This window comes from Silene latifolia, chromosome Y, assembly GCF_048544455.1.
Source record: "Silene latifolia isolate original U9 population chromosome Y, ASM4854445v1, whole genome shotgun sequence".
NCBI classification, from domain to species: Eukaryota; Viridiplantae; Streptophyta; class Magnoliopsida; order Caryophyllales; family Caryophyllaceae; genus Silene; species Silene latifolia.
This window is the reverse complement of record NC_133538.1, coordinates 11233891-11261874: the sequence shown is the minus strand read 5'-3', so window position 1 is coordinate 11261874 and position 27984 is coordinate 11233891. Positions and strand designations below refer to the sequence as shown.

The 27984-nt window shown below is 37.0% G+C and overlaps 1 protein-coding gene across 1 annotated transcript; it reads right to left on the bottom strand.

Moving 5' to 3' along the window:
• Positions 1-19093: 19093 nt before the first annotated feature.
• LOC141627597 (formin-like protein 5) lies at positions 19094-27613 on the bottom strand. Its single transcript, XM_074440832.1, has 9 exons — positions 27582-27613; positions 27364-27445; positions 27028-27204; positions 23093-23186; positions 22700-22999; positions 21980-22418; positions 21667-21866; positions 20655-20890; positions 19094-20116 (listed from the first exon to the last, which is right to left on the bottom strand). Exons 1-9 carry the CDS (start codon positions 27611-27613, stop codon positions 19253-19255), a joined length of 2424 nt encoding a protein of 807 aa, XP_074296933.1. The 3' UTR covers positions 19094-19252.
• Between the last annotated feature and the right edge of the window lie 371 nt (positions 27614-27984).

Here is a 27984-nt window from a genome sequence, read left to right as displayed (position 1 = left end):
GGGGGGGGGGGGGTTTGGTTGGTTAATTCTAAACTAATTACTGAAATTTAAATGAAGTTTAAAATAGATATTAAAAAGCAGTTAAGAACTTCGGTTCACCATGGCCTAAGGGTCAGTCAAGTAAAGTCAAGGTCTATCCAATACCGTCTCAGGATGTCAAATAGGTCCTCTAAGTCTCTATTCGAATTACGCCTCTCGGTCTTCTTTCACCCTAGAATGAAACTAGATTGCTTTCGCTCCACTAGTCTTTCCAATCACTTGTAAGAAATCTAACTCCGCTAATCTCTCAATCTAGCAAAGGGGCAAATTCTTACAAAAGTAAATAAGGCCGGTACGGATTCAACTTAAACTTAATAATAGCAACTCATGACGCCATGGATTCCCTAATTCCTAGCATAGGAATTTAGCTACGCATGATTAAGAATATAACAATTGCAAAATTAAAGATACGGAATAAAATTGACATGATTGAATTAGAATTAAAAACTAAGGGATTAAAATTGAATTGCTTAAATATAAATTGGAAGAAACTAGAAATAAATAAACAAGAATAAGAGAAGATTGAAATTGAATTAAAGCTTACTAAAGAATTCGATGAACAAACAATTGATCGTAATCCGTAGCCTCCATTTCGCGTTCCTAAAAACTTCCTCTACAAATTGATGTGAATCGTAATAATGTAACCTACTGATTGTCTACCGTTTTTTTCTCTAATATCCTCCAAAGGAGTCGAAAGATATGTTCATTTACAAAAGAAGCCCAAACATAAATCACGCAATAAAAGGCTTCTGAAGTCGCGATGCGGTCGATCGACTACCTCCTGTGGTCGATCGACTAGCATGTACTGTACTGGGCTCTGACCAATTCTTGGGAGTCTACCTCGGTCGATCGACTGGCAACACTGGTCGATCGACCATATACTCAGCAATGATTCCATACTTCCACTTCAAACTCTTCATGCACTTCGAGGTGGACGATTTCTGAGCTCCAAGTCCCGTAGTTTCCAAGATATGCTTCCAGGGGACGAATAAAGGCTCGATTTAGCTCACATACGGTCAATCCTGCAATTGACACATTGGAAAACCCAAAGTAGCCTGGTTTGGGAAGAAAAGTAGCCGAACGCTAACATTTACGCGTAGAAATACGTGCCAAAACCCAATGAAAAGTGTATAGAATATGCACGTATCAAATCTCCCCAAACCAAACCTTGCTTGTCCTCAAGCAAGCACTACGACTCAATCTAAACACCTATTGGAACGGATTTCTTTCTCAAAACAAGAACGTATTATCATACCCAACCAATTTAGTGCAACAAATAATATCAAAGCATTTTGTAAAGTGCAAACGAGTTAAACATGTTCAAGAATTTACCAAACTTTCGACCTTGCAAGACTTGTATATATCGGACTCTCACGGATCGCTCATTCACTCAAATTTAAGAATAGGATGAGAATTTAATTGTGCAAGATAGAAGAATGATTGAAATAAGTCTCCCACCTAACTACGACCCATAAAAACATGCCTGCAGTTTAACATGAATAAAATCTCTACAATCGTACATATGAATTCCAACCATTTAATGATCATGACACATGCCGAGGCGATTTGGGATTGTGAGGCGACGGGTAAGAAGGGGCTAAAATAAATTTGGATAAGAGGAGATAAAGCTAAGCAAGCAACTTCTAAACACCAAATTTCTGAATACTTCCCAACTTCGTACTCGAGAGAAAATCAAAACGGTGCTACTAAAAGCACAAATCTCACAATCTCCCAAAATAATAATAATTCCCCAAATAATGTGAATAGCAACATGGGAATAAAAATACCATCCAAAATTTATTCTAATCATGTGATTTTTTCCTTTTCTTTCTTTTTCTTTTTTTTTTCTGCCTCTTTTCTTTTTTTCAAAACCTGATCTGGCAGTCGATCGACTATGTGATGCAGTCGATCGACTGCCCTTTTTGACCTGAACCTCCTCTTCTTCAGTTCAGTTTCTCTTTTTTTTTTTCTTTTCTTATTTTCAATTCAAAGTTTCCCTTCATTTCCCAACATATCACCCAAAACGAGACAATAAAAACCAAAGCGCAAAATAATATTCCCGAATAACTACCTTTACTAGCTCGGCTAGGGTAGGCTAAATTTGGAATGTAGTTTATGGGACAAAAAAAAGGCAAATTTGTCTTTTGTGGGGCTTATGGGCAAAATGAAATAAAGGGAACCTCTTCCACATGTGTCAGCAAACCGCAAAACCGAATGCATACAGGTATTAAGCAGATAAAACTCATGTTTATGCAAATTTATGTGACATGCCTTACGAGGAGTAACTACTCTCATTCCTACATGAAACCGATCATAAATGACACCAGTTTAAATAAGCTCTAACCTTAGAAATTTTAAGTAGTTTGCCAATATTGAGTCAAGTCTATTCGTTTAGTAAAATTTCAACAAAAACTCGTAGACTATGCAAGTGACATACTCAACGACATTAAAAGTGCAAGGAAGGGCAATGAGACAATACGTAAAGCAATTTTATCCTTGAAATCCATCCATTCCGACTCCACCTACATGCAAAACTAAACGTGATATTTTTGTATTTTTGTATTTTTTTTTTTGAGAAATGCAAATGCATGCGGAAATGCAATAAACATGACCTAAAAATGCGAGTAAAACAATGCAAATGTGACAAGAATATGCATATACCCTCCCGAAACTAAATCGTACAATACCCTCATTGTGATCTGCAGCTAACTCAACAGCAGCAACAACAATATTTGGAAGAATATAAACAACGACAACAAAATAAAACGAAACGAACTAAAAGGGATCGGAAACTCAAAATAGAAGACCTTCCCAAACCATCCAAAAATGGGGGAGGTCGTAATGCGTCTAATCTCCACCGTCATACTCGGGATCGTTATCCGCATCCTCCTCGTCGGATCCCGGGTCATCCTCCTCCTCCACCTCAGCAGCAACAGCAGTAGTTGGAGTAGACGTCGTAGCAGGCAGAGGATATCCGCCCTCCGGGGGAACAAAGAAGGACGGGTGGCTCCAGGGACCCCGTGGGAGTATCCCTGTCCGTGCATACTCCTCGTAAACAGGATACATGGCGAGCGCCATGTCCATCCTATACTGATCAAAACTCCTGCTCAACTCGACCAACACGCGTGAGACTGCCCTTTGGTCCATGACCGCAGGGATAATAATAGGTGTACGGGGTCGAAATGTAGCCGGGAAACCCGACTCAGGAGCGGAAATAAAGGAGGGAGGAGCTCGAGAAGAAGACGGGCCAGCCCCAGAGGACTGTCCCACCTCTCTAGCAGCATGGGAGGTATGAGCTCCCCTCTGTGTGGAAACATGAGAGGAGCCTGCCCTAATAGGGAGCCTATAGCTAGGCAAGGGCGGTCGAGTCTCCCCCATAACAGTAGGAAGAGGCAAAATGGGAGGAAAGGCAAGGATAGGGATAGGGTCGGAGATAAAAGAATCAATCTTCCACCGGCCCCGTCTATCAACCCACTTCACAGACTTTACAAAGTCCATGTCCATGAAGCGTGCATGAGGATCAAGAGGAGCTTCCTCTCGAGGAAAAACAGGAACAAGACGGTGGGCTATACGAGTAACTAGCCCACCACAGAATATTGTAGTCAAAGTAGTACCCTCCCCTATAGTATTGAAATGGCACGCAGTCAAAAATGCAATATTATAAGAATGGGCTACCCGACTCTCAATGTTCAGGTAGCCGGCTAAAATAGACAATTCAATCGTGTTGACATTATTTGACTCTTTCCGGCCAAAGATAGTGTTACCCACTAGCCGAAAGTAGTATCGAATGGGGGGTAAATGGACGGAGGTCCCCTTTCTCTTAGGGGCGTCCAGGTCAGAGATACAAGCCCACATAACTCGGTAGGCGTCAGAGGGATCAAAAGTACGGCCTTCAAAACTAAGGCCTAAATGGCTAGCAAAGTCACCTAGCGTCAATGAATAAAAGACATTAAAGAGACAAAAAGAAATGCAGAGCCAAGCCTTTTTTTTTCTGAAAGGCGTCCAAATCAAAAGTGAAGCAGGAAAAGAACTCAAGAGTTAACACCGGGTAGGTGAACTCTGACATCTCCAGCAATCCCGACATACCCGTCCCAATTAAGAGGTCAACAGTGGACGCTAAACAACCCAACTCTTCTAAAGTAGGTTTATGCAAAAAACGAGTGGGTTTTAGTGAGCATTTTTCAGCTAAAGTAATAAAGCTAGCCCTCTGACTCGGGGAGGTGAAAATAACCTGTGGATAGCTAGGTAAACTATCCGTAATCAGCTCAACCACGGGGGTACATTGCTCTGCTCTGCTTGCGGCTATGCCTGGCGTCGTGGACCGCGACCGCTTTGCTGCGCCTTTACTCGCCTGTCCCTGGTCCACTGCCCTCTTCCCTTTCGTCATTCTTCTGCTCACAAAAAATAGCAAACTCAACAACTAGGTTCCCAAAATCTTGAACAATGAAAATTAATAAACCCTGAGTTACAATCAGAAATAAATCATTAAACTAGGGTTTAGAAAAATTTGGGAAAAACGAAATTAAATCCCCTCCTAGTCGCTGAGATGGCTCGAAAATCAAGGGAAAAGGCGAACAAACGCAATTAAAGCACAAATTCAACAAGAAATTAGACCCAAATCGATTTTCCCCAAATCGAATTTTTCGAAACAAATGTGAGGTTGTGCTCGAATTTGGGCATAACTATACAGCATAAGTCAAATTAAAGGACTAAAAGATAATTAGAAACATACCTTTGATGAAACCTTGGAGATTTTGAGCAAGAAAATCGAAATTAAAAGGGAGATTGAGCAAGAAAATCGCAATGGAGGAAGAAAAAGGGGTTTTCTTTTTTTTTTTTCCGTTCAATCGTGTATGAATGAATGAATGTAAATATTGAAATAAGACTTCCCTATTTGTTTGGCCTCTGGTATCGCGCTTTGGTCGATCGACTAACAGACCCAGTCGATCGACTGGTCTTCTGCTTAAACAGCTCCTGACTTTTTTCTCTTCAGTCGATCGACTGATACAGCTGGTCGATCGACTTCAGGTACTGGAAATTAAGCTCAATTACGTCAAAAACTTTCTTTTTCAACTTCAATTTCCCGTCTTTCTCTCATAGACATCCAGCGAATCACCCTACGCGCTTTGCATAAAATAATTTAGCCTGCAAAGAAGAAACTCACAAAAGCGCACGTCTACCAAAAACAGTCACTACTAATATGGATTATGCAAAGTAACAAACTAAGATTAAGCAAATCTAAAGCAACCTAATGCAAATTAACTAAAGAAACTGTAAAGTTCCTAATTACAAACCGGGTTGCCTCCCGGTTAGCGCCGGTTTAAGAGGTCCCGCACCACCTTCTTACCTCAATTTACAGCTTCTAATAGGGGGTCGAAGTACAATACCTCGACTTGACCAACAAACTCGTCTGCACCGTGATATTGTTTCACATATTGACCATTCACTTTGAATATTTCTCCCGAAGAGGTCTCTAATTCAACTGATCCGAATTTTGTCACTACGGTGACCGTGTAAGGGCCACTCCACCTGGATTTCAGCTTACCAGGAAATAAACGGATTCGAGCATTAAAAAGAAGTACTTTATCACCAATATTGAACTCGCGCTTTATGATCCTCTTGTCATGCCAGTGCTTCATCTTCTCCTTGTAGATCCTAGCATTATCATAGGCCAGCAGCCTAAATTCCTCTAGCCCATTCAACTGCGTCATACGTTTCTCCCGAGAGAGGTTAGGATCTAAATTCAAATCACAAATTGCCCACCAAGATTTACGTTCTAATTCAACAGGCAAATGACATGTTTTACCATAAATCAATCGGAATGGTGACATCCCAATTGGCGTTTTAAACGCGGTCCTATAAGCCCACAAACATCATCCAACTTAAGACTCCAATCTTTCCGTGATTTAGAAACAACTTTAGCTAACATTTCTTTCAATTCTCGGTTAAAAAACTCAACTTGACCACTAGTTTGAGGATAATACCCCAAACCTCTACGATGTTGGACACCGAATTTAGTCAACATAGCACAAAGTTGTTTTTCTTTAAAATGCATGCCTCCGTCGCTAATGACAACCCTAAGGACACCAAAACGAGGGAAGATTATCTTTTTAAACAGCTTAATCACGGCTTTTCCATCGCAATGAGGAGTAGCAACAGCTTCTACCCATTTGGACACATAATCTATGGCCACGAGGATATATTTATTACCTTAACTGCTCGGAAATAGTCCTTGATCAATGCCCCAGACATCAAAAATCTCAACCTCTAGATGCCTGCCTGCGGCATCTCATGTCTCTTTGAAATATTCCCCGATCTTTGACAAGCATCACACTCAGCAACAAAATTCCGACTATCTGCATGCAAAGTTGGCCAATAGAAACCAGATTGGAGTACCTTAGCCACAGTCCGGGACGGACCATGGTGACCACCAGAGGCAGAAGAGTGGCAAGCTTCTAGGATATCCTTGACCTCCCATTGAGGCACACATCTCTGGATAATACCGTCTGCACATTCTTTGAAAACATAAGGGTCATCCCAAAATTATTGTCTAGCATCATAAGCGAACCGCTTCTTCTGCTGCCATGAAAGCTCGGGTGGTATTTTACCTGTCACTGCAAAATTAGCATAATCAGCAAACCACGGAGGTGGATAAGACCCTGAATTGGTAATAACTAATAGACTCTCATCAGGAAAAGAATCATCAATGGGTAACGAATCTTCCCTTTCTGTCAGCTGTAGACGCGATAGATGATCAGCTACCACATTCTCTGCACCTTTCTTATCTTTAATCTCTAAATCAAACTCCTGTAAAAGGAGTATCCACCTCAAAAGCCTCGGCTTCGCATCCTTCTTAAGAAAGAGAGTCTTCAGCGCTGCATGGTCAGTAAAAACAATAACCTTAGTACCCAATAAATACGAACGAAATTTATCTAAGGCAAAACCTACAGCTAGAAGCTCCTTCTCAGTTGTGTAATAATTAACTTGAGACTCATCCAGAGTTCGACTCGCATAATATATGGCATTCAAAACTTTATTTTTCCGCTGTCCTAAGACTGCACCAATCGCATAAACGCTAGCATCACACATAATCTCAAATTGGAGGTCCCAATCAGGCGGCTGAATGATTGGCGCCAAAACTAAAGCCTCCTTTAAACTGTTAAAAGCTAAAAGGCACTCATCAGTAAACTCAAAAACAACATCTTTAAGAAGCAATTGTGTAAGTGGTTTAGCAATTTTCGAAAAATCCTTAATGAACCGCCGATAGAAACCAGCTTGGCCAAGGAAACTCCTCACTCCTTTAACATTCACAGGAGGAGGCAGTTGCACAATCACTTGCACTTTTGCTTTATCAACATGTATGTCCTTATCATAAATCAAATGTCCCAACACAACTCCCTCATTGACTATGAACTGAAATTTTTCCCAATTTAAAACAAGATTAACATCAATACAACGCTGCATGACTTTATCAAGGTTAGCTAAACAACGATCAAAGTCACTACCATAAACTGAGAAGTCATCCATAAATACCTCCATAATATTCTCTATTTAATCAGAAAAAATATCCAACATGCACCTCTGGAAGGTGGCTGGGGCGTTACACAATCCGAAAGGCATTCTGCGGTACGCAAAAACACCTTGTGGACAGGTAAATGTGGTCTTACTCTGATCATCCGGATGAATAGGGATCTGAAAGAACCCTGAATATCCGTCTAACAAACTGAAAAATTTATTAGAGGCTAGTCTTTTGGTCATCTGGTCAACAAAAGGGAGGGGGAAATGGTCTTTTTTTGTGGCAGCATTTAACTGTCTGTAGTCAATGCACATCCGCCAACCTGTCACAACTCGAGTTGGTATTAATTTATTTTTATCATTTTGTACTACAGTGGTCCCTCCTTTATTCGTAACTACTTGAACTGGGCTAACCCACTTGGAGTTGCCAACTGTATAAATAATACCTGCATCGAGTAGTTTCATCACCTCAGCCATAACAACCTCCTGCATCTTTGGATTCAACTTGCGCTGACCCTGTCTATAAGGCTTGTGACCCTCCTACAGCTCAATTCTGTGCATATAAATGTCAGGGCTGATGCCCTTAATATCATCCAAAGAATAACCTAAAGCTTTCCTGTTTTTCTTAAGTACACACATCAAAGCAGAAAGCTGGTTATCGTCAACCTTAGCGCTAACAATAGCTGGGTATTGCTCCGTATCATCTAAAAATACATACATAAGATTTGGAGGAAGTGGCTTATGCTCTGGCACCTATACCTCAACAGCATAGGCAGAATAAGCTTCAATGGCATAGCAAGTGTTTACCAAATTCGCGTTGGCCAGGCTTATGATCATCTCATCTTCTTCCTCTGTGAGCTCGTGGCCTTCCATTATCGCTTCCAAAACATCCACTCATCAAAGATTCTTTTTTCGGATTAATCGCACACTCATCTAAAAGGGTTAAATCAACTAGAGGATCCTTGGCTAAGGATTCCCTCCGATTACAATTAATGACCACTGTCAACAATATCAACGGAATAACATGTATCATCATCAACAGGTTCAGTCGCAGTGCGAGCAAGACTGAACTCAATTGTGTCATCCCCTACCTCCAAGGTCAAGACTCCATGTTTGACATCTATCACAGCCCCAGCCGTATGTAAAAATGGTCTATCTAAGATAATAGGTATCTGACTATCCTCAGCAATGTCTAAAACGACGAAATCGACAGGAATAAAGAACTTACCCACTCGAACGGGTACATCTTCTAAAATACCTAAGGGTCTCTGAATCGATCTATCTGCCATCTGAAGGGTCATATTGGTCACCTTAAGGTTACCTATATTTAACTTTTCACACACAGAATATGGCATAACACTGACACTGGCCCTTAGATCACAAAGAGCTTTCCCAAATTCATGGTTACCTATAGTACATGGAATCGAAAAACTACCCGGGTCTTTTAATTTAGGTGGTATGTTGCTTCGTCAAAGAATATTACACTCCTCCGTGAAAGCAATAGTACCAACATCATTAAAATTCTTCTTACGAGTCAAAATATCCTTCATAAACTTAGTGTAAGAAGGTACCTGGGTAATTAAGTCAGTGAAAGGAATGGTTACCTCAAGATTCTTGACGATCTCTAAAAACATACCAAACTTACGCTCCAACTTTGTATTCTTTAAACGCTCCATATATGGGACCGCAACACTTGTCGTAGGGTCCACAATTTTTGTCTTCCGAATGTTTAAAATCTCCGTCAAATCGTCACTAGCTGAGGTATTTTGCAATTCAATTGACGGATTTTCATTCAGCCCTGGTGACCCAGTCGATCGACCATGGGGCTCGGTCGATCGACCGAGTGCACTGGGTTCAAATAGTTCCTGATTGTCAGAAACTTTTTCGTCAGAGATTCTGGTCGATCGACTGATGTTGTTGGTCGATCGACCACTGGCACTGGCAGTAGAGTTTGTTTTCGCACCAGAATTTAAATCTGACTTTTCATCATTTTCCGAGTCTTTTTTTGGCTTATCTGGACCGTCATATGAGAGACCACTGCGGAGGTGAATTGCATTAAGTGTCTCGATCGGAAACTCACATTTGCTAGAAGAATTGGCGACTTGGTTAGCCGCTAAAATCTTCAATTGCTTCTCAAAATTCCTTGCAGATTCAATCCTAGCTTCTTCTATTTTCGTAACTTGAACCAAAAGAGCTTGGACTATTTCTCTCAATTCCGCGGTCTCATTTGAGTTATGAACAGGAATTTCAGTTTTCTTCTCGGAAGCCTTAGAAAACTCGAGCTTTTCGAAACGGGCATTAATAGAAGCTTCAAGTGCCGTAACGACACTCATTTCATCACTTGGCTTTCGCGAATTCCCACGCGAACTCCCATATTCAGCTCTATGAACTGACATCTCCTCAATAGTGTTCCAACCTTTATTAGAATCCACATTGTTTTGAAACCTACCATTTGCAGCCACATCAAGGATGACTCTGTAGTCATCGTACACGGCATTATAAAATTGGTTGCAAAGGCACCACTGCTGAAAACCGTGGTGAGGAACAGATCTAACTAATTTCTTGAAACGGACCCATGCTTCATGTAATTCCTCATCAGGTCCTTGCTGGAAATTTGTAATTTGACTTCTCAAAGCATTGGTTTTCACAGGCGGATAATATATTTTTTAGAAAGCCAAAGCTAGAGATGTCCAGTTTGTAACTCCAGCTGCTACCTTATCAAGGTAGCGGTACCATTTACGCGCAGAATCTTTTAAGGAGTATAGAAATAATGTCTCCTTTACTTTATCTTGGGTCACTCCGGCCGGTACAGATATGGAACAGCAATAATCTGTGAAGATCTCCATATGTGTCCCAGGATCTTCACCTGGTAATCCGCCAAACAGGTTCCGCTCCACTAAAGAGATGTGAGAGGGGCGGATATCAAAAGTCCCCTGTATAGGAACAGGGAGGCTAAATCCCTAAGGAATATCTTGTACCTTTGGTTGAGACTGATCGTATATTGTTGGCATGATTGTAGCAAAATCGGGAGTACTCAAGTTTTCCTCTCGAAATCTTCGTCTAACTGTGCACAAGCAAAACTAGAAGGAAAAGGTAAGCAACGGCCTCAAGGAACCAAAGTTCCTTGAGACAAGAAAAATAAACTAAAAATAAAGCAAACAGAATTACACCGTCTCCTAAGAACGGCGCCAAAATTTGATACCGTCGTTTTGTATCAAAGTTAAATTTATAAACCAAACTAAAACTATAGCTAGTGATAGTAAGGGTCGAACCACAGAGAGACAAGATCAATTCTATTTGCTATTTTTAATCAATTGAAGTAACAATTATTGGGGGAGGGGGGGGGGGGGGGTTGGTTGGTTGATTCTAAACTAATTACTGAAATTTAAATGAAGTTTAAAATAGATATTAAAAAGCAGCTAGGAACTTCGGTTCACCATGGCCTAAGGGTCAGTCAAGTAAAGTCAAGGTCTGTCCAATACCGTCTCAGGATGTCAAATAGGTCCTCTAAGTCTCTATTCGAATTACGCCTCTCGGTCTTCTTTTACCCTAGAATGAAACTAGATTGATTTCGCTCCACTAGTCTTTCCAATTACGTGTAAGAAATCTAACTACGCTAATCTCTCAATCTAGCAAAGGGGCAAATTCTTACAAAAGTAAATAAGGCCGGTACGGGTTCAACCTAAACTTAATAATTGCAACTCATGATGCCATGGATTCCCTAATTCCTAGCATAGGAATTTAGCTACGCATGATTAAGAATATGACAATTGCAAAATTAAAGATACGGAATAAAATTGACATGATTGAATTAGAATTAAAAACTAAGGGATTAAAATTGAATTGCTTAAATATAAATTGGAAGAAACTAGAAATAAATAAACAAGAATAAGAGAAGATTGAAATTGAATTAAAGCTTACTAAAGAATTCGATGAACAAACAATTGATCGTAATCCGTAGCCTCCGTTTCGCGTTCCTAAAAACTTCCTCTACAAACTGATGTGAATCGTAATAATGTAACCTACTATTTGTCTACCGTTTTTTTTTCTAATATCCTCCAAAGGAGTCGAAAGATAAGTTAATTTACAAAAGAAGCCCAAACATAAATCACGCAATAAAAGGCTTCTGAAGTCGCGATGCGGTCGATCGACTACCTCTTGTGGTCGATCGACTGGCATGATCTGTATTGGGCTCTGACCAATTTTGGGGAGTCTACCTCGGTCGATCGACTGGCAACACTGGTCGATCGACCATATACTCGGCAATGATTCCATACTTCCACTTTAAACTCTTCACGAACTTCGAGGTGGACGATTTCTGAGCTCCAAATCCCGTAGTTTCCAAGATATGCTTCCAGGGGACGAATAAAGGCTCGATTTAGCTCACATCCGGTCAATCCTGCAATTGACACATAGAAAACCCAAAGTAGCCTGTTTGGGAAGAAAAGTAGCCAAACGCTAACATTTACGCGTAGAAATATGTGCCAAAACCCAATGAAAAGTGTATAGAATATGCACGTATCACTGCCCTTAGGACATGAGGATCCAGTCACCTTAGATAGTCTATGATTGATAAACATTCCTTATATGATAGATGTGAACTGGATGTTACCTGACTATACGTGGAAGATCTCCACGGCGATTTCTGTGATGCTTCCTTGCTCCACTTTATCCCCACTTTTCCCTCTTCCTGAGGCCCTGCGTGGTGCGCCTCGACCACCGGTACTTTCTTACCACTTGCATTACACTATGCCGAGGGCATCCACTGCTGGGTCGAGGCCGACTTCCCACACTACAAGGGAAGTGGGTCAGTCTTCTAGGGCTCGGCATGTTTCTCCTCATGATTCTCCATGCAGTGCACTCTTTACTTCTGAGACCGAGGCTGGACCTCAGCCGGTATACCTGACTCATTTTATTTGACCCCCTTTTTTTGTGCCCCCACTAGTCATGGACCAGGGGGGCACGTGATTACCTTTTACTTGACATGTACATGCGTACAACTAGGATGGACCTGAACCAGGTCTTAGCCGGGTTCCATATGTACGAACACAACACCCGTTCCAGACGGTTGCCACAACCTGGGTGGCCACACCCGTCCTACTACCATCACCCAGAGGGCGGGTACCCAGGCACTACTATAGAGGAGGAGGACACAGCTGAGGTGGAGGAGCAATACCGTGCTGGGCTTGATTCACTCTCCCGCGAGAGGAAGGAGGACGACGCTGACTACCTTCCATGCGATGACTAGTAGCTGCTTGCTACAACCTCCCCTTGTTGTTGGCTGGTTTGGGGAGGTCTTTTGGGTGCCCTATCTTGTGAGTTTCTCTTCCTTTTCTACTTTACTTATTTTCATCTCGTTTTGCGTACCCCTTTCCGATATATTTTGATGCTGCCGGTTGTTTGCTGATCACAATGAGGGCATTGTGTGATTTGGTTTGGGGAGGGTATGCATCTATCTGTTTGCATCCATTTGCATTTTCACTGCATTTCTGTTTGCATATTTCTTGCATTTGCGTATGCATTGTTATTTCTTTTCTACTTAAAACAAAAAAAAAACAAAAAAATTGAAAATTTTGAAAAAAATACAGAAACATGTTTTCTTTTGCATATTAGGTCGAGTTAGAACGGTTGAATAACAATGATAAAACCATGTCTGTGCCTTTATAGCCCAAGCCTTGCATTGTCAATGCCGTTCTTGTACAATCATTACATAATCTACGAGTTTTTGATTAATTTTACTGAACGAATAGACTTGACTTAATATCGGCAACCTACTCAAAGTTTCTGAGGTATAGAGCTTAATAAACTGATGATATTCATGATCAGTTTCATTCTAGGATGAGAGTAGTACTCCTTATAAGGCATGTAACATCAAATTGCATAAGCGTGACATTTGTCTCTTAGTACCTGTATGCATTCGGTTTGTGACGGTGACACATGTGGAGGGGCAAATCTTCCTTTCTCGTCATTTTACCCTTGAACTTCGCTAGCCAAATTGACCTATTTTGCCTATTTATTAACTATAATCCTAAATTTAGCCTACCCTAGTCAAGCTAGTTTATTTGTTAATTGTGGGTACGTGTTGTTCATCAGTTTGGTATTTGCATTTGATAATGAGAAGGGGGTTGAAATGAGAAGGGAGAAATAAAGAAAGAAAAAAAAAAAGAAGTTGAAAAACAAATCAGCAAGAAATAGAAATGAAAAAAAAAATGGCTGAAAAAAAAAAGAGAAGAAAGAAATTGTGTCGGTCTTTTACTCCCATGTTGGCCTTTATATGTTATGGGGAGTCGTGTTTTAATGATGTGAGTGAGTTTATGCCACATTGGCATCGTTTCTACCTTTTAAGTTGGGTATACAAAGCGGAATAAGGTTATTATTTGGTTACGGTTGTACTAGCTTAACTTTACCTCCACATTTCCAATTTTGCCCCTTTTTACCCAATTACCTTACCTCACACTATATGTAAGTCCTCGGCATGTGTCTTGGTCTTGTTTGGTTGGAATGCATATATACAGTTGGTAGAGATACTTATCATGTTAGACTGCATGCATGTTCTTATAGGTTGCAGTTAGGAGAGTGGCTATATTTCTTTCAATCTTACATTATATACTCACCATGTTATCTAAATGAGTGATGAACGACCTGTGAGAATCCGATATACACAAGTCTTGCAAGGTCGACGGTTCAGTAGCTTTATCATTGGTTTAATTCGTTTGCATTTGATTTCGTACTTTGGTTTTGGCTAGATTGCATTAAATTGGTTTGGGCATGACAAAAGCATAGTTTGCTCTGAGTCTTTTTATCGTTCCATTAGTTCCTTTGTTGTATGTCAGACTTTGCTTGCTTGGGGACAAGCAAGGGTTTGGGTTTGGGGAGGTTTGATGCGTGCTTTATCTACGTACTTTTACTGCTATTTTAGCACGCATTTTTATGCATAAATCCTAGCAAATAGCTACTATCCTCCCAAGAATGGTTTACTTTGTATTTTATGCAGGTTCAGACCCAAAAGATTGAAAAGAAGCCAAATCTTGTTCCCGGTGTTGCATTTTTGAGAATTGGAAGAGTCAGAGCTCGGAAATTGCCGCCTCGGACGCGTGAGCAAGTGAGGAAGCATGTTGGAGAGAAGAAATCGTTGCTGTGCTGTGACATTAGTCGATCGACCAGTTGTTTCAGTCGATCGACTAATGTGAATTTTTACTGAAGCTGTGTTGGTCGATCGACTGGATTTTTAGTCGATCGACTGGTTTTGAGTTCATGTCGTGTTTGTTAAGTCGATTATCTCAATCCATTAGTAATTTGTTTAATAATTTAAGACTTCTTATTATTTAAGGGGGACTTGGAAACACAATTAGGTTATGTCTTCATCTTGCTAAAAAACTGTTGCATGTTACTTTTACTCTAGAATTCCGGATCTGAGACTTGTAATCTTTCTTCCTTATTTCAATAATTAATTAATCCTCGTTCTTCAAATAATTCTTATTGTTTACTTTCATTCTTCTTCTTTATTAGTTGCAAGTTTTATGCTAGATTATTATTTAAATCTTGGCGACATGTTAAATTCAATTTTCATTATTATTGTTGAGTTTATCAATTCATTCATGCGTAGCTAAATTTCCTATGCTAGGATGTAGGGAAGTCATGGTTATAAGACGATCATAATTAGATTATTAAGTCTGGCATTAATATAAATATGTGTTGTTAATTGTAGCATCTATTACCATTTAAGTGGTTAAGTCGATGTAATTAATTATTTGACCCTAGAAACTTCGACCTAGATCGAGAGATTGGAAGAAGTTAGACCTGCTACAAACAATAAACCATCCTTATTAGACCGAAAGCTAATTTATTACCCTAGGGCGAATAGCGGACCGAAAGGACCTTTTCATTACCCCTCAAACCGTATTTAAGCCAGCCGTTGACCTTACCTTGATCGTTGTTGACCATGGTGACCTGATATCCTAGCCTTTTCTATTATTTGAATTCCTTTTCCTTAATTTAATTTCCTTTGCTTGCTACTTTAGTATATAGACAAAACCAATCAACCCCCGAAATTTGTGACTCAGACGGACTAAGAACTGCAATTAGACCACTTTTGTCTCCCTGTGGATACGATCCCGACTTCCTCTACTGCATTAGTTTAGGCCAGTTGGTTTATCTTTGATAGGTGCACGATTAGCCTGTCAAATTTTTGTATGCATCTGTTTGTTTGCATCCAATGCATTTTTACTGCATTACTGTTTGCATATTTCTTTCATTTCCGTATGCATTGTTATTTCTTTTCTACTTAAAAACAAAAAAAAAAACAAAAAAATTGAAAATTTTGAAAAAAATACAAAAACATGTTTTCCTTTGCATATTAGGTCGAGTCGGAACAGTTAGATAACAATGATGAAGCCGCTTCTGTGCTTTTATTTTTCTCCCAAGCCTTGCATTGCCAATGCCGATTCTGTACAATCATTGCATAATCTACGAGTTTTTGATTAATTTAACTGAATGAATAGACTTAACTTAATATCGGCAACCTAGTAAAAATTTCTGAGGTATAGAGCTTAATAAACTGATGACATTCATGATCAGTTTCATTCTAGGATGAGAGTAGTACTCCTTCTAAGGCATGTAACATCAAATTGCATAAGCATGACATTTTTCTCTTAGTACCTGTATGCATTCGGTTTGTGGCGGTGACACATGTGGAGAGGCAAATCCTCCTTTCTCGTCTTTTTACCCTTGAACTTCACCAGCCAAATTGACCTATTTTGATCCATTTATTAACTACAATCCTAAAACTAGCCTACCTTATTCAAGCTAGTTTATTTATTAATTGTGGGTATGTATTGTTCGTCAGTTTAGTATTTGCACTTGATAATGAGAAGAGGGTTGAAATGAGAAGGAAAAAAAGAAAAAAAAACGGAACAAGTTGAAAAAAAAAAACAGCAAGAAAAAGAATGAAAAAAAAACGGCTGAAAAAATAGAAGAAAAAAATTGTGTTGGTGTTTACTCCCATGTTGGTCTTTATATATTATGGGGAGTCGTGTTTTGATGGTGTGGGTGAGTTTATGCCGCATTGGTAGGTTGTTGTTATTTTCTAAGTTGGGTATACAAAGCGGAATAAGCTTATTATTTGGTTACGGTTGTAGTAGCTTGGCTTTACCTCCACATTTCCATATCGTTTTGCCCCTTTTACCCAATTACCTTACCTCACACTATATGTAAGTCCTCGGCATGTGTCTTGGTCCTGCTTGGTTGGAATGCATATGTACGGTTGGTAGAGATACTTATCATATTAGATTGCATGCATGTTCCTATAGGTTTCAGTTAGGTGAGTGGCTATATTTCTTTCTATCTTACATTGTATACTCACCATGTTCTCTAAATGAGTGATGAGCAACCCGTGAGAGTACGATATACACAAGTCTTGCAAGGTCGACGGTTCAATAGCTTTATCATTGGTTTAATTCGTTTGCATTTGATTTCGTACTTTGGTTTTAGCTATATTGCATTAAATTAGTTAGGGCATGACAAAAGCATAGTTGGCTCTGAGTCTTTTCATCGTTCCATTAGTTCCTTTGTTGTGTGTTAGTCTTTGCTTTCTTGGGGACACGAAAGGGTTTGGTTTGGGGAGGTTTTATGCTTGCTTTATTTATTCGCTTTTTTTGCCATTTAGCACGCATTTCTATGCTTATTACATAGCGAATAGCCACTATCTTCCCAAGAATGGTTTACTTTGGGTTACTTTGCATTCTATGCAGGTTTGGACCCAGGCGAGTGTAAACAAGCCAAAACCTGTCCTCGTTGTTGCCTTTTGGATGTTGTAAGATTGAAGCTCGAAAGCTACTGCCTCAAGGTGCGTGATTACGCAAGGAAGTACGTCAAAGACTAGTGTGCAGAGAAGTCGTTCGACTGTTGCTGAGTCTGGAATCAGTCGATCGACTGATATCTTAGTCGATCGACAATCTTATGAATTCTGCGAGATGTGGTTAGTTTTATTTCGGCCCATTAGTTGCTTGTTTAATAATTTCACCTTATTATTATTTAAGGGGAAACTCAGAACTTTATTAGGGCATCTTTGAATTTGCAAAAACTCTCTCATACACATTGCTTTTATTCGAGAATTTCGGATCTAAAACTTTGTAATCTTTCTTCCCTATTTTGGTAATTTATTGATCATTGTTCTTCAGTTAATTCTTATTGTTTATTTCGTTCTTCTTCATTAATTGCAAGCTTTATGTTTAATTGTTATTTACATCTTGTCAACATGTTTAATTCAATTTTCATTATTATCGTTGTGTTTATCAATAAAAATATACGTAGCTAAATTTCTCATGCTAGGATTAGGGAAGCCATGGTTATAAGAAAATCATAATTAGATTATTAGGTCTAGCATTAATATAAATTTGTGTTGTTAATTGTAGCATCTAATAGCATTTAATTGGTTAAGTCGAAGTAATTAATTATTTGAGCCGGGAAACTTCGACCTAGATCGAGAGATTGGAAGAAGTTAGACCTGCTACAAACAATGGACCATCCTAATTAGAGTGAAAGCCAAATTAGTACTCTAGGGCGAATAGCGGACCGGAAGGACCTTTTCATTATTACCCCTCAGACCTTATTTATGCCAATCGTTGACCTTACTTTTGATCATTGTTGACCGTGGTGACCCGATATCCTAGCCTTTTCTCTTATTTGAAATCCTTTTCCTTAATTTAATTTCCTTTGCTTGCTACTTTAGTTAATAGACACAACCAATCAACCCCCGAAATTTGTGACTCAGACGACTAAGAACTTCAATTAGACCACTTTTGTCTCTCTATGGATACAATCCTGACTTCCTCTACCGCAGTAGTTTAGGCCAGTTAGTTTATCTTTGATAGGTGTGCGATTTAGCCTGTCAATAAAGTTGTTGGGGAACTTTAAAGTTTTTTTTATTCAATCATAATGTTTTACTATTTAAGCATTAACGCAAAAAAAAGTAAAATCAAATAATGTAACCCAATTCAACTTTGTTAGTTCACAAAAAAATGATTATTAGATATGCGAACAAAAAGCTATTTCCTTTATTTCATTAAACAACGGCTAGTTAACACAGACACGCGCACACGAGCACACTATCCATGTTTAGTGTTTTCTTAAAACATGTTTACCGTAATACGATGTTTGGGAAAATTTGATGTTTAAAACTAGATTTAGTGATACATTTTACGTAATTATATAATGAGGATTACATCAAATTAAAGGGGAGGAAAAAGTATTGTCTCTGAAAGGAGACGTGGATGAAATTTCGGTGTGAGGGTTCAAATTAAGAAAGAGTTACAGGAGCGGAAGAACACACTTTTAATCTATTTCAAAGGAGTCAAATAATTGACTCAAATATGTGGGAAAGATCGTCAAAAGCTTAAGTTTGTAATTTGTGCTAGAATTAGATGTAACGTGAGCATGAAAATGAATGGCAAGTATCCTGATGTAGTTTTTTTTTTATTATTATTTTGGTGTAAGTTGGTAAAAAATAGATACTTAAATGAGAGAGTATTTTCATGATTAGTTTGATCAAATTGAAAATTCTGATATCTCCATTTGTTGTTTTCCTCACAGTAAAATAGAAACAAATGTTCTATTTTGTGTCAATTAGTTTTCGCATGCATATCGAACCTTTCTATTACAGGAAAGAATGATAAGAATATACTATGACTACCAAATGATTTTAATTGGAGTCTGAATCCAAACTGGAGTCACTCAGTTGTCTACCGATGATGGTAGGAAATAATCGTTGTCGCATGTCATGTGTTAACAATGTTGACTCCTGAGATGGCATTTCTGGTGATGTATTTTTATCCTTGGTATCATTATTTCTTAAGGGCTTGGGAATAGATTGTTTCAGTTGTGCACATATCTTATCGAGCATTAGTAGAAAATCACGTACAACACTGAAGAGGCGAAGGCCTTCTTCCCTTCCAGCATTCCCGTGGAAATAATCTGCTGTTTTTCTTACCAATTCTGATATCCTTTGTTCTTCTTTTACTAACCATTGTACCTCGTCTTCAGAATGATCTCTAAAACTCACTAGCATCTTATAAAAACCAGTCTCCTCCTCAGAGGTGTCCATTTCATTGTTCACGAAATTTTTTATTTTTGTTAATGACTGGCCGAGTTTGTACACTGACATTGTCAACCCATCAGCATCTATCATGGCCGCTTTCTTGACATTTTCAAGTTCCGAACTAATTTGAGAAATAATTTCAAGTCCAAGAGTTTGGTATTGTGTAGTTTCATCAACGTCAGAGTCTTCCACAAAATCATCAGACTTGAGGCTGGATATACTTTCGTTCTCTTTTGCAGATCGAATGGCTTTTAATCCTTCTGCTCTAATGATCTCTTGGACAACAAAATGTAAGAGTGTAGTTTTTCCGTCCATTCCTTTTACATCAGCAAGTTTTAAGAGGGTGTCCAATTTGAATGCTTGAGCACCCCCACGATAAGTACCATCGTTCATGCGATTGCCTGTTTTTAAAACAGCCTCCAAGAGTTTAAGGAACAGTCTGCTTTGCTTAAGCTCATTAGAAGCTACCTGCAATATAATTAATTTGTTGTATAAGTCAGTCATATCCCCCCATAATCGATTCCTTTTAGTTTTGATGGTTAAATAAAATTCACTTTTCTATAGGTATAAAACCAAATGGATACTCTCCATTTCTTTTGTCTTCATTTTCTCTCACAAAACATTACTATATTATATATTCCATTCCCATTCATTTACCTTTTATTTCCAAATAAATCTTCAACCATCCGATCAAACCCATATTTAATCCGGACCATTGAAAAGTAATGAACCTTCATTTCTTTTTGAGAAATGGAGAGGATCCTTACTCATATAAAACACAACTTTAGCAACGAATGATATAGATTTGTTTAAATAAGGAAACTTAATAATATTACCTTGTATTAGGCGCTCCTACTAAAGTTAAATAATATTATTTCAATGGGTAGAATATTAAGCGAGAGTTAAAAGCTACTTTGATATAAGAAAAAATTGAACAACGTGATGTAGTAAGGAGAATTGATAGATTTTCTTATATCAAACTTATTCAAACAAATAATTGGCTCACCTCAAATGTTACAAAAGACTCTTTAATATTCGATACTTCTTCTTTGTATGTCGATATGAACATGAGAGACTCCATTCGTTTAAAAGCAAGTGGAATGTCAACCAATATTTTCAAAAATCGCTCCGCTGGTCCAAGTAGAGTAAGATTACCATCGAATAATCGAAGTTTAAGTTCTTCTTCTTGTGTGGGAGCCATCCTCATCATGGTGTGCAACAACTCAGTAGGAAGTTCGTTGCCTAAATTTATTAAAACCCATTCGAAATTAATAGTATTGAGTGGAAGAAAAAATTAATCTAAATCATATTCTGTATGAGTTCAAAATTGATAAGATTAATGCATTTGTAGACATGAGATAGTTATTGACTTATTATGATATGCTTCTTCGTGGTCATTTGTTTACCTTTATTTTTGACACAAAAACCAAAGAGAAAGGATGACATTTGATGACAAGTGGATCAATAAGATGTTGATGATTAAATTACTCATAAAAATTCCTAAATAGACAAGTAAATAGATGACAACAAAAAAGAAAATAGGTATTCAAAGTACCGAGATGGAGGGAGTAGTCTTTAAGGGGCGCTACTCATGAAATAGGTTTAAGTCCATCAACTCTAAAATTGTAATTCAGAGGGTCTATTCAATAAAAAAATAAATATATTATTTCTTGTGAAGAGTTTTTGTCATCCATAATGGCCAAAATTTTGCGACTAAAACACTATCTCATAACCATAAAAAATTAAAGTAAGCTAGAGACGAAACAAACATGTGAGATGAAGATGATATCTGAGGACAAGGACAAGAATCGTAAGCTCAAGAATGAAGCAGTACGAATGTTTTTTAACATCCAAAGCGAAAAAATCATTCCTTTTTTTTTTAGTTACAAACGAGTCTCACAAAAAAAAATAAGTAGATATGACTTGTAATGGGCATCTTCTTATTTTATTATGTGAAGAAGACTTTTTTTCAAAAAAAAAAAAAAGTAGTAAAACATAAGTAAAGGATATAATTTCACCTTCTAATAGGGCATCACAAACTTCTGCTGTTGTCACGTTAAGTGCTTTCAGAAGTATGGACAGATTCTGTGATTTCTTAGGATCAATTATTTGTATTTGTTGCGGTTGAGAAGCATCCGACAATTGCCCTCCTCGATCATTGTTTCTTTTGTCATTAGGATTATAGCCAAACAAAGATTCTATCTTCTCCTCATTGAAACTGGAATTTTTTAGCTAATTAAAATCAATTTGGATACAATAGTGTAATTATGATGGTATTATCATGTCAAAAGTTGTTTACATAAATTATATAGAGTTTTCGGACAATCTTACTGGAAAGAGCCCTCCCTTATTTCATCCCAAACCATGGAGTGATTAGGGTTTCCAACAACTTTATCCCAAAAGAACGGTTTTAACTTGGTCCGTGAGCCATCCTTGTCGCTTGGAAGCTCATATCCTTCACCTAAAGTTGACCCCCCTCGTTTATGAGGCTGTTTACTTATTCCTAATGGAGGTGCAGGTGGAGGTCGTGCACCTTTTGGTGGTGGTGGAGGAGCTTTAGGCTTGAATGCTAGTGCTGGTGGTGGTACTGGTGGAGCCGAACAATTTGATAGTCCAGCTGATAAACTTTGAGATTTTTGTGTGACACTATTTCCATCATCCTCCAAGCCATCCTCTGGAATACTTGCCAAGGACGTGCCAAGTTGGCTAATCGGCTGTGGTGTAGTCGTGTTCTTTCCCAAATCAATATTTTCTGAACTTTTTAAAGAGTCTGGAAAATTAAATTTTAAGCACAAATTAAAAAAATGAAGAAAGTTATCCATGGCTTCAAGAATAGACACAAAATAAAATTTGGGTAAGATTGTCCAATGGTATAATAGGGTAAGACTTGTTGGAAGTGTTGGTTGAGCAATTCATGTTTCAAACTGACAAGTAATTAAAGCATAGAAAAACCTCGCCACCTCTTACATAAACTTACTCTAAAACAGTCTTACTTACAAATTGCTTCGATAATATTGAGAATGAGCAAAGAAGATTAGTAATTTCTATCACCTGAGGTATGACTGGAGCTCAATGTTTGAAGATGATTATCCTCTTTTGGTTTATCTCGAAAGCCCCTCCTACCTCTAATTAAAGAGCAAAATATAAGTAACGCAAATATCATCGCTATTCCTGCCATTGATGCAGCAGTGAGAATAATAATTTTGTCCAAATTATTACTTTGATGCTTTGTTGGTTTACTAGATGCTGAGCTCTGATCAACTTCCGGTGGTTCTTGCGGTGGATGAAATAGTAGATAAGGTGGTATGATGATTGAATCATCGGACACGCTATCAGATGATGCAGTATAATCTGTGAATTGATTACATCAATAAGTTAGCAAGTGAATAAAATGTGTAAATGAATGATCATGCAAAAATAACTAAAACGTTCGCCCTAATCTACCTGTTAGTAATTTGTCAGCAAGAGATCTTCTAGGAATAGAAGTTTGGTGCAATAATAATGTAGCAAGATTGGTATGTGCATGTTTGTGTAAACACTGTAATGAAAGATGATAATATTTGCCGAAATAATGCACATCATCTTCACGATTTGCTGGTAGTGTAAATAAAAGTTCGAAAGATAATTGAATCGGGGATGTAGTTGTTTGTCTTAAGTTAGCTCTAACTAACTTCAAATAGACGCTGCACTTCACAATTTCTGTTTCTATTTGTTCGAAGACATTTGTACCGTTGCTCCTCTGCAAACACTCATCCTGATAGAGGAATGTACATTACATAAGTTTCAACAATAATATCATTTAAAAATTGATAAATGAACAAATTAATATAATTAGTCTCATAAACATGTTTTCATGGCGAAATTGACATTACATTGCTACAATATTATTTTAATTTAATCAGCAAAATTTCTTCTAAAAAAACACAGAAGAGTTGCATCAAATTTCAAAATGCCATAATCCATAAAACGTATAAAAACGTTATTCACATCTTTAAGCAACAAAACAAAGTCAAAATCTACTTCACTTCTTAATTCATAATGTCCTTGAAAATAAACTACAGACCACCTTTTAAGGAAATGTGCCATAAAATTATAGCATGTCATATTAAATAAAAACATACATGGTACTAAACTTATAGTCCATAAACACTACAAAACCAAAATATTACAAAAAATATACTCCGAAAAACATTCTATACGTTTAGAATAATTTTCTTTGCAAGTTCGATAAATTTTATTGGAGTGTTAATAACATAAAAAAACCATCGACTGAAACAAAAACGACTACGACAAGTACTATGAAAACAGTAATAAAAAAAGCATAAAATAATATTGACTAAAATGAAATATGAATCATACCCATAGTTTGTTGACCCGCAAAGGAGGAGAATAAACCCCATGCATATAAATCATCCGGGAAATAACAGGTTTGTTTTGAATAAAACACATATTAAACAAGAAGGTAAAAATGATCATAGAATTGAGGCTTCTCATTTTGTTAGATACTCAATATTTTATTTTCTTTCCAAATCCATATATTTCCTTTTCTCATTTCATCTATCTAGACTTATTCTACAATCAAAGTTATAACTGAAAGATGTTACAAACTTGTGTAAGAATTCAAGAAAAATGCAGTTAATGATGATGAGCCCACAGATGATTTTTGTACATAAGGAGGTACTTTTCTCCTCCCTCGCTTTCTTCTTCCTTTAAAAATAAACAAATTAATACCCTAATTTAAATATCATATGCTATTTAAATATTAAGATATTGAGGAGGAAGAAAGAAAGAAAAAGTGAGAGAGGATAAATGGATAAATGAGATGAGTATTAATGAGGGAAAGAGATTCAATAAATTAAATTGATTTTGATTTTTTTGAAGATGGCTTATTGATCTGTTTCTGGGATGATGGTGAACTTTTTCGCATTTTTTTCGGAAAAGACAAAATGGAAAAGTGAAAGGATGGTATATTAAGCACTTGCTATAAAAATCTAAAAAAGAAAAGATAGCACACAATATTATTTCATTTGTGTCACTTTTTTGGTCATTTTAACTTTTAAGATATATATCACATAAGAACAAAGAAAAACATTTGAAAAGTTAATAATTTTAGTTTAGTGTACTAGTAACCATTTGAAACTGAAAAAAACTAACCATTAGTCATTATATTAATTCATGTCAAAACCATAAACATTTAACTAGTTTTAAACCCGTGCAAAATTGCACGGGTATGTATTTGGGCCGGTATTAATGTTTTTGGATGTATATTTGTTTTTGCATTTCTATTGTACTTATCTAGTTGGTCTAAATCAACGATCTACATAATTAATGTTTAAACTTGTTACAAACACGTGTTCACATGCACTGGTTTATGAGGAAATAACGTAATCTACTCTTGTAAATAAAAATTGCATACATAAAAAACTTTACATCCGAATAAAAGAAATATAATCTAATAATTAAGTTTAACATATGCAAGTTATTCTAAAAACTGATTTCATGATACACTACATTAGTAGTCCTAGTAGAAGTACGCATATCTGAGTCACTTGGAAATTAAATTAAAATTTATTTGTTTTTTAGAGTAAAAAAAAATTAAAATTTGCTTTAAATGCTAGTTGAAGACTAAATTAACTCGGTTGTCTATCATTGTTAATTACCATTTTCGGTGTGCGCGGCTGATAGTTAAGTTGCCGAATTTTATATTCCAAGTAATTACTCCGTCTTGATTGATTTTTTAAACAAATTTTTTTGTACCATGTAGTTTTAAAAAATTATGTTGTTATGTTGTTGTTGCATGGTACAATAATATTAACCAAAATATATGAATATTTTATACTCCAAGTAAATACTCTGTCAAGATTTATTTTTTAAAGAAAAATTATTGTACCATGTAGTTTTAAAAAATTATGTATGTAATTCATTTGCGTTTTATGTTCTATCTCGTATATAAATGTAATTCCTTCTCGTAATATAAATGTAATTCCTTTTCGTAATAATGTAATTTTATTATTATTTAATGTTGTTTTAAAAATTATGTAATTCAATTTCATTTACTCCCATTTGTAATTCATTCTACTTATATGTTATTAATTTTATTTACAAAAATGTATAAAATTATTTCATAATATTAATTCATAGAATTTTTTCATAATATTATTTCATAGAATTTGTTGCAAGACGGAATTTATCGCATGTTTGAAAAGACGGAAATCTGAAGAAATAAATGCATTGCACATTAACGGGTCCTACTATAACATGAATTTCCAAAAAAAAAAAAGGCTGCATTAATGACGTGGCGCGCTGAGGATTGAGTATTGTCTTTTGTATTAATATAGATAAGATTTGATTTCTTAAATAGTGCATGAGAACTTAATAATAGAGAAAGTCATTAAACTGTAAAACGAGAATTAAACACTTTTTTCAAAAAAACTTAATAGTCAGTTAATAGATCCTACAACCAGTTGTAGTACAACTGATGTTGTAGAACCCGAGCTTTATAATAAGGTTTTCGAGTTTTGTTTTAAAGAATACGAGCTATACCATAAAATTTCTAAACTCACGCATTTTAACATAAAAAAATAAATTTTAAGAAAGTTTAGAAAAAATACACATAAACTCAAATAAATCAATTAAATATAAGTTGGTTGTACGATGCTATTATACCACTGGAGGTATAATGTTATTTGTGATAGTAAGGAGGAAGAATAAATGTTGTGAATATTCTTAAACCACCGTATAAAGCTACATCAGATCTTCTATTAGTTGCTTCACTTTTACAATTTTTGCAAAATAATATTTTGAATCATTTCGGGTAAGTCATACTAGACTAATATCTAAATTATATGGAGTAGTAAATTTATTCTCGATATATTAAAAAAGTATTAATAGGTTTGTGTCGACTTTCTTTGTTCTGCTCAATATTATATAAGTCGTTCTTACATATTGAGATACTAACTTTTCTCTTTCATAACTCTTAGGAAAATTCTCCTAGTACTACTAACAGAGCCAATGCAGTTAGGAGGGGTGAAAAACTCAGCAGGAGCGATAAAAAAATGACATAAGGCAGACTCGAAAAATTTTCAAAACTTTTAATTAAAACTTTTGGAGTTTTTCATTGTTCAACGGGGGGTAAGAGCCCCTGCTAGCACCCCTAAATCCACCACTAAATTTTTTTTTTGTGAAAATATAAGAATTATATTAATAAAACTATGCATACGCACCATTACAACTGTTTGTTATGACTTAATAATACTTACAACCAAAATACCATATCATCATCAATTAATATAGACAGAAACAATAAAAGGCCACTAGCTAAAGTATGCCTTTTGCATTACACCACTGAATATACTTCTGGAGCATGCCCCTTTAAACACCTGTTGAAGATGAAGTTTCATGTCCTCCCTCAGCCCTTGCATCATCTTCAAAGGACGTAAACCATAACGTTCAATTCTGCTAACATTACAAATCCTCCATATGTCATAGTAAACACCAACATCAATATCATTTTTCACCAATCTTACCAGCATTGTATACTGTCTATTCCTAGGAATCTGTTTAAAAGTCATCATTCCATGATCAGAATATCAAACCAGTCTTGCAGGAATTGAAAGCAAGCCTTACCAAATTAACCCAAATTGACATTCCTGAAGTATATGCCTCTGATCCTCCTTAGCATTGCCACATATAAAGCACATTCCTTGTAAACAAACTTCCATTTTCTCTAATCGATCCATTGTATGAACTGTTAACTTAATCAGCCATATAACAAAGCTATATTCAGGCATGTTGTACCTATTCCATACCACAGTTCACCATCCAAATTTACACAAATTCTTTAATAAGACTGACCAGCCCTTTAACAAAAAGACCAAAGAATATTTAGTAAAAAAAATTAAAATAAAAAAAAATCAAATAATTACCCACTAACTGATTAACTGTTACACTATGTACCACCTCCATCCCTACGTCCTCCCTAATTCAATTCAGATCCCGCCGTGAACCCCCACTTCTACCTCAACTCCAGTCCCAACGTTGACTACATTACTCACACAACTAGAGCTGGCAATCGGGTCAGTTGGATCGGGTTTGGGTCGAGTCAAATCGGCTTTGGGTCATATCAGGTCGTGACTACATGCGGGTAGATTTCAGATCGGGTTCGGGTCGTTCTCAGGTCGGATCATTCATATAGAGTCGCTAGGGCGGGGCGGGTTTGTGTCGAGTTTTGGCTGGGTCGGGTCATCGTCGGGTATGGTCGGGTCATGTTGTGTTTGTGATAGATTTTGCCTGATTTGGCTCCTCAATTCATTATCAAGTCGATTTCCTATTATTTA